Source organism: Cupressus sempervirens, chromosome 1, assembly GCF_028749045.1.
Source record: "Cupressus sempervirens isolate cs-2001-9-10 chromosome 1, ASM2874904v1, whole genome shotgun sequence".
In the NCBI taxonomy this organism is placed as follows: domain Eukaryota; kingdom Viridiplantae; phylum Streptophyta; class Pinopsida; order Cupressales; family Cupressaceae; genus Cupressus; species Cupressus sempervirens.
Window position 1 is genome coordinate 292,842,664 of NC_143118.1, and position 8,680 is coordinate 292,851,343.

The 8,680-nt window shown below is 32.5% G+C and overlaps 1 protein-coding gene across 1 annotated transcript; it reads right to left on the minus strand.

The window, feature by feature from the left end:
- Positions 1-390: 390 nt before the first annotated feature.
- On the minus strand, positions 391-3,808 carry LOC149577256 (uncharacterized). The gene is made up of 5 exons (XM_089822909.1): positions 3,512-3,808; positions 2,565-2,747; positions 943-1,012; positions 768-839; positions 391-621 (listed from the first exon to the last, which is right to left on the minus strand). Exons 1-5 carry the CDS (start codon positions 3,773-3,775, stop codon positions 569-571), a joined length of 642 nt encoding a protein of 213 aa, XP_089679035.1. The 5' UTR covers positions 3,776-3,808; the 3' UTR covers positions 391-568.
- Between the last annotated feature and the right edge of the window lie 4,872 nt (positions 3,809-8,680).

Here is an 8,680-nt window from a genome sequence, read left to right on the forward strand (position 1 = left end):
GAAAAATGAAGAAAGGTGTCATCTTTTTGGCACCACAACTTGGTGCAATCACCATGTTGGCACTTAGCTTTGGTTATCAAACATATTTGCTAGTTCTAAAACTTCTTGGAATGTGTTCCTTATACACACATTTCTAAGCAATGGAATGGTGTTGCAAATTGTTTGGCCAAATAAGCAAGATTGAAATATAATGGATAAGAATGGATAAAGGACAATCACCTCATAATATACCTATCTAATATGTTAGATCAATTCATAGATAACAACAAAGTTAAGTTGTGCTTTCTCTATTAAACACTCTACTTGTTTAGTATCTCTTTTGTGTTTAAATAAATCTCATCCCTTTATTAATTGAGAATAAGTAATTAAATTGATTATAACTAGTCATAATTTCAAAAACTCTTTGTTACCATTTCAACTTCATATGTGGCTTTTTTGTGGGGCCATATGTTACCATATACACAACTTTGAACATTAGGAATCAAATGGATTCCTTGGAAACAAAGAAATAAAAAACCAGCAGGGCACAACTTTGCTGGATATTGCAGAATGCAACAATTATTACGCTTTAGACATAGACCCCCTCCAAGGCATTGAAAATGTCAGTCCTTGTCACAATTCCTGCACATAATTTTAAACAATCAGTTTTTTTTTTAAAGCCAAATATGTTATGTATTTAAAAGTAAATAGGCAAATTCCCCCTTTCAAATGAACAAATTCACAGTACTCTAATGCTAAACATAATCTTGATGAGTCTACACACTCACCAACAACATGTTCATCTTCATTTACAATAGGGATTCGATTAATCTTGTTCTTGAGCATAAGTATAGCAGCATCTGTAGAACATAAGCCATAATATATCAAACTCAATTCTGAATAATTTTATCTGATAAAATCGAAAATTGTTTTATCAAGTAAGTTTAAGGATTCGATGTGCACCTAGGACAGTCTTGTCGACAGATAGGGTGATAACTGGTGAGCTCATAACCTCACCAACTCTTGATTTCAGCTGGAGTAGAAAAACCAACTTGCCAAGTTAAGTATTCGAAGCATAGAATTCCAAAATGACAAGCTAATTATTTCAGTTTTGCTTCGGAACCAATAATTGAAATCACTTTTCTCACAAGCTATAACTTTTTAAATATGTATAACTCTGAAGTTTGAATGTGAAAATAACAGAATTCAAATGGAGATGGTGATTTAAGCTTAAGGTTTGATTTTTAAGTAAAAGTATTAAATAATCAAAATTGATTGACATATGATATTTATAAATGACCTTCATGTTCTTCATCTTAAGTTTCGTCATAAATAATACCAGATAATAAAGTACTCTAAGCCCAACTCATCACACAAACTACAGACAATTAACAGAGATAAAGAAAGCAAATGCATATAGCAGTTCAAATATTGGATAGTGGTCAGAGAGTGGGTAAGATTTATATTTTTATTAATATTAAAAGGTAATAAAATTAAAATCAAGATTTTATAGAGAAGATAATCTGCCTTAATCATAATATTGAAAATTCCAATCACAAAGAGAGGTCATAATTCAATAGTGGAACTATAGATCACTCATTTAGATATTTTAAAGTTTCTAAATTTTAATTCTTGTCGATCTATAGAAAATAGAATATTGGTAGAATTTCTAAATTTCAATTCTAATGTATGACTAAAAGAAAGGTCACAAGTTCAAATCTCACTGAGACTAGGATTTGTATGTCTTGTTTATAACACAGTTAGATATCTCCTGCAAAGAATAGCAATCTTATACCAAGCTTCAGAAATCCAGCACATTAGAAAGGAAAATTTACAGGTATGGAGTTTAACAAAGGGTTGCTATATAAATATAGAATTAAGAAAAAGGAACCAAGAGACTGCTAAGGATGAAACTATGAAGAGGAAAATGGTTTGGCCACGGCTAGAGAAGAGATATTGATGTTGTTAATATGCTATGCAGATAGAAAACAAAGAAAAGCTGGTTTCTCATACTACTCAGTTTTTTTCTTTCTTTTCTTTTTTTCCTTTTTGTCAAAGAGGGTACTTATATCTCTTCCTTTTTGGGTGGCTCTATCAATAGCATGCTTTATTATAGGCTATTATGATCTGCTGGAATAGGGCTAGATCTTTCATTAAAATAAAATAAAATGATTGATAAATTTTTTTTTGATTCAACAATAATTACATCATAAATGTATTGTATTGGAATTATTTGTCCTTGTATCAAAAGTTCCAACTATCAATATTTTATACAAATGTCAGATTTTATCCTACCCATAAAAGATGGTTAAGTCATATCACTAAACTCCAAAGAAGTGCTGACCACCAAGTCAACATTCTGATCTCTGCATAAACAATTTCATATTATCTTTTATAATTATGACCTTTTGTACTTATAATATTGTTAACTTGAATTTATAAATTTCCAGATTCTCATCTACTTAGAATTCTAAATTTGTAAGAGACAAATACTTCCATTTTAGCTTTAGGGTTACTCAGTCCACCAATAATAATCATATAGATTTTTGAGGCTATAAAAACATATCAAAGATAAATCTACTAACCCCATTGGAGGCTTTTCTTTTATCTTTTTTGGACAGCACTCCAATGCATTTCATCTCTTTGTTAATAATGGGAAGCCCTGATATTTTGGCAAAGTGATGATCAATTTCGTCGAGTGACTGTTCTGGCGTGGCAGTGTACACATGTTCTGACATTACTTCTGCCAAGAGGGTTGAAGGTTGTGCCTGGATTAATCAAAATTGAATGAGCATTAGTAACAAAGATAATGATTTCACAACATATCAAATATTTCATAAATAAACCAGATGATAAAAATATTAATGCAGAGGCTTGAACTACAGACTCTTTTGACATATAAATATGCTGCACTTTGCTCTTTGTCCCAGGATGAGAAAGTATGACATTTAACTGAAAACTAACAATCCTGTTATATTTTATTGTGAGATAGAAATGTTGAAATTTATGTTCTCTAGCCGTCCTATTCAATCTCCCAATATCATTTTTTTAAGATTTTATAAAATTTCAGTTAAGGAGACATTACAGAGCACTATTCTGATTGTAATTAAAAATAAAAAATCAGATATAATAGTCATAAACTTATACAAAATGTCAAAAACCTGTGACTGTCAAATACAGGGCCTTTGATCATTTCTGCCGTAAAAATTCAATAGAAAAATCTCTCCATTAGTTTTGGCTTCCTTACACTTACAGACACCTCAATTCTGATTTATATATCTGTATTGATAAAGATTCATGAAAATTAATTATAGTTCATAAATTTTTTCTACTTTCTGATATCTATATAATTCTCTGATGATGTGTGTGATTTCAAAAATTCATAAAAGCAATTTGAGACAATTAAATTCAGAAAAACAACCAAAAGACAATAGTCTACAATACAACATTAAATTGTAAATTTTTCGTCTTGGAAATCTTAAATTTGAATCAATTGAAACTTAATAACAAAAACATTTATAACAAAATCTACCTGAGCTTTGAAGACAAGTGGTTCATAGTAAACTGACAAATCCTCAAAATTGAGTATGGAAAGACTTTCAGGCCACTCTCCAGACAGAAACTCTTCCACAATCTCAATCTTCTCCTCTCTTTCCACTTCCGCACTTTTACTTGAACTCACATTGAATGCATACCTCACCTGACCCTTTGATTGCCTTCTCTTTCCTTGAGACTGAGATACTGGTAGTGCAGCAAATGCTACACACTTCAATTTCACTGCATTTACCAAAGACATTGGTTGTTCCTCTCTACTTTATTATACTCAATTCAATATCTCTTGCATTTTGACATTTATATAGCAAATTAAATGAAAGCTCAATGGTTTCAGAATTCAGCATCATTTCATGCAGATATACATTGAATCTTATCTTATATGTGGGTCCATTTTAAGACACATGTCTATACATTGTCAAAGATTTGGAGTGCCTTGGCACATTCCTCTCAATTATTGCGCAGTGGATAAGATGGACTAAACTGTTGAAAGAGATTGATGGTAAATTCTGTGGACAACTGCGTATTAGAAGTGGCTTCTACAATGGAGGGCAAACTGTTTTTGACTCTTATAAAACAACTGGCTTCTACCATGGAGGACAAACTATTTTTTAACCCTTCAGATATTTTCTAATTGACCTTAGAGATTTCTTTGAATGCGTGTCTCAGCTCTATCATGTTTCGTAGTTTTAATTTCGGATAGGAATTTAAGTAAATATATAAAGCTGTTTTTTTTACTGTAGAGATTATACTTTTTAATATTATTAGTTGAAATGTTTGAAAATATTATACATTTATAAAATTAGTTGAAATGTATAATATTGGTTTTAAAAAATTCAAAATGGATGTATATGTACGTATGTATAACAGGGGAATTAATTATAGCTTTGGAAGCATCATTTCTAAAATAAGAAAAAATTGTATAACGTATTATTGTATACAAAAAATAACTTTCAATACACTATTTCAACAAAATAAAAAAGAGATCTTATAAGCTACAAGAAAAATTCTTGTATTGGAGGTGAATTGGGAGGTTGAGGAGAGATCTTGTCCATTAGCTTTTTTCCCTCACCCTCAACCTAACAAATCCTTCCCTTCTTTCGTAGTTTCTAAATGAGCAAAAACAAAATCTCCTTTGTCATTTGATCCTCCTCTAGCTACCTATGTACAATCCTAAGTGAAAATATAACAAGTGATCATCAAAGAAATTTCCTTCATTTGGAAGGGTCTACTTATGCCACTGAGAAGACAAGTGAGAGTGTCCACCATGGTAATTAGTTAGTGAAGGTGAGAAAAGGGTACAACCAAAGTGTTATCTAGTTGATGATGGAAATAGAGTGTAAGTTCTTTGATAATAATGAGTGCAATGTCAAGAGAATTCATAATGGCTACTTGTAGGTTCCACTGAGGAAATATATTTGTTGGTGTTGTCATTGATGTCAGTACACTACCTTCTTCGAGTTGAGTGCTTGTTGACATGTTGTGTGCTGCTCATCTTTGTGTCAACCCCCCACATGCTTGATGTTTTTTTTTTAAGATAATTATATGTGTTGGTGGAAATTGGTCTTGTCATTCTATTGGCATCCCTCTACTTATATAGTTAAAGAGATGGAGAATTTGTTAAAGGATTGACATACCTTATGTGTTGTTACTCCAGTATTGCTATGGTGCAAAAGAAAAAAGTTTGTTAAGGTGTTAGATTGTTCATGTGACTAATGGCTGAGTATTCTTTCTTGCAATGACCACCTTCTTGGTGTTGATATCTAAAACATTGTGCTAAATATGTTGTTGTGTTGATGATCATAGTTGGAATTGAAAAATGGTGACTATAACACAATTCATGTAGTTGCATTTTCCTAGTTTTTCAGATATGAATAATTATATGTAAGAATGCTTGTGGAACTTTGATTCTTAAGGAATATGATGCTAGACCATCCTAGGTTATCATGTTATCCTTCTCTTTGTTTATTTTTCCTGTTAGTTTCAAGTTCCATTGGTTGTCAAGTTGTAGTTGTTGTTGAGTTATTCATCGTTGACCAAGTTGTGCAGTATTAGCTAAGTCATTCTGCTTCAATCGAGTTGTTTAGTGTTGGCCAAGTGCTTTGGTGGCTGAGTTTTCTTTCATGTGCCGAGTGAACTTGATGTTTACTAATGCTCAATTTCTTCTTTGATCCAGTTTATCTATGATTGGTTCCTAGTATGAGCCAACTTGTGTATTTAATTTAGGTTATGAATTTAATGTAAGGATCTTTTCTTGGGACGTTTCTAGACCATTTTAAGGTTGGCCTTCTATTATGTAAAGCTCTAGAATCTTTTGTAAGTTATTTTGGAAAGTATAAGAAGAGGTGTGTTGGCTTAGGTTAGGTAGGAGGCAAGAGTCAAAAAGAAGTGTGAAGTTAAGAAGCCAAAAGGAAGGATGTGTGAAAATTCTAATTCTGGAGTTTTGTAAATCTTGTTGGTCATAACCCAAAAGGCCTCACAGTCGGTCATGTATGTGGACAAGTTGATGAATTAATAAATTATTTGTTGTTCCTTCTCTCCTTGATGTGGTTCTCTATGTTGTTTCCTTCCATTGTGTTTACTCAGCAAGGTGATTGGCTAGTTAGGCATGCCTCTAGCCCTAGCAATTTAATTACTCCTCGCATCATGTGGTATTAGAGCTTGAGGTTCATCCTTGAGGAGATTGGATCATTTAGAACCCTGAGATGAATTTTGTTGAAGGGTGACATATTTGAAGATTTATGTTGACACTACTATTATAGACATGTTGAGACAAATTACAGCCAAATTAGATACTGTGGAGACAACCCAAAGGAGAGGAGCGCATCTTGATGATGTGAGTGATGATGAAGCAATGACACCAAACCCTAATCTAGAACCTAAGGAAGATCAAGATGAGGAAAGGTTGTTGAGAGTGTTATATAGGGCACCAAACCCTCTCCAGAACCTAGTTAAAAATGGTGAACAAAGTGAAGAAGAATTTCCTTCCATCTAATTACCAAGTTAGTTTGTTGAGGAAAATACAAAATTTGAGACAAAAGGACATGAATATAAAGGAGTATATTGAGGAATTCTATAGATTGGAAATCAAATCTTGACATGTGGATGATGAGGTTGATAAAGTTGCATGGTACTTGAACATATTGAAATCTAGAATTCAAGATGAGATGGGTTTTGTGAAATTGGAAAGTGTGGAAGAAGCATACCAATATGCCTTGAATGTTGAGGAAATATTGACTAAGAAGCATGAGAAAAGGTAGAGAGGTAGAGGTGGTAGATTCTAGAGAGGCAAAGGAATGTCCTATGGGGAAGATGGCACTCCTGATAACTCTATGCAAGATAAGGGCAAATCTAAGTGGAAAAGTGATGATAAAGGAAAGATCGAGTGGAAAGGTGGTAATTCCTACTAAGGAGGTACTAGTTCTTACCAAGGAATAGGTAATTCTTATTCTAGAGGCATTTTTTGTGGTAGTTGTTTCAGATGTGGCAAACAAGGGCATAGATCCTTTGAATGTAGATATTCTAGTGAGAATGAAAATGGTAGCAAGAATGTTGTGATACAAGTTGAATCTGTGTACCCTTACAGTGATCCTAAGGTTGGAGAAAACTTGACAGTGAGAAGAACTCTATGTAGTGATAAAATTGAGGATAAAGAACATATCCATAGGATAAAACTTTTCAAACCAGATGTAATATAGCTAGGAAATTATACAAAGTGATCATGGATGATGGAAGTTCAGAAAATTTGGCATCAGAGGAGCTAGTAAAAAAGTTGTAGTTACAAAGGCTTAAGAATCCTAAACCCTATCATGTTTCATGGATTAGGGATGAGCATAAGATATTGGTAAGTGAGAAATGTGTTGTGAAATTCAAGATTGGATATTATTTTGATGAAGTTCTATGTGATATTATGCCTATGGATTGTCATCACATTTTTTTGGGTAGACCTTGGCAATATGATAGACATGATGTGTATGATGGAATATTGAATCAATATACTATTTATATGATTGGCACCTAAGAAGAATGGGGAATGGATAATGTATATTGATTCCAGAGCAATTAACAAGAAATTAGTAAAGTATAGGTTTCATATGTCAAGGATGGATGATATAATGGATTTTTTGAGTGGAGAAAAGTATTTTACCAAGATTTATTTGAAGAGTGGTTATCATCATATCATAATCAAATAAGGTGATGAGTGGAAGACTACTTTCAAGAAAAAATATGGTTTGTATGAGTGGTTGGTTATGCCTTTTGGTTTGACTAATGCACCTAGTACTTTCATGAGATTGATGAATGAAGTTCTCAAGATATTTTTTAGTAAGTTTGTGACTGTTTACTTGGATAATGTTTTGATATTCAGTAAGACTAAGGGAGAACATTTTGAGCATATTAGACAAGTATTGTAGAGATTGAAAGAGGAGAAATTGTTGATTAATTTGAAAAAGTATTCCTTTATGCAAGATGAGATTGTGTATTTGAAATTTTTTATTTCAGATGATGGTTTGAGAATGAATCCTAAGAAGTTTAAAGCATTTTGGAGTGGCCTAGACCTAAGAATGTGGGTGAGGTAAGTTCATTTCATGGTTTAGCTAGTTTCTACAGAAATTTTAAAAATAATTTTAGTCATGTTTGTAATGCTATCAATAAGACTATGAGAGGAGCTAAAAAGGATTTCAAGTAGACACATGGAGCTGACAAGAGTTTTGAGAATTTGAAACAAAGGGTTGAAGAGTTACTTGTAATGGCCTCACCTAATTTCAATATGGTATTTCAAGCTGAGTGTGATGCAATTGGTAATGCAATACGAGTTTTGTTGAGTCAAGAAGGTAAACTCATTACTTTCTTTAGTGAAAAGTTAAATGATGCTAAAAGTAAATATTATGGGTATGATCAAGTGTTTTATGCTATTGTTCAAGCCTTGAAGAAGTGGAGACATTATTTGATTCCTAAGGAGTTTGTGTTGTATACTAATCATAAAGTTTTACAGTATTTGGGAAGTCAGCATTAGTTGAATCAGAGATATATGAATTGGGTTGAATATTTGCAGAGTTTCACATTTTTCATCAAGCATGAGTGGAATTACTATCCAAGTTGTAGATGCATTGAGTAGAAGATGTTCTTTGTTGATCAAGATGAAGGTTGA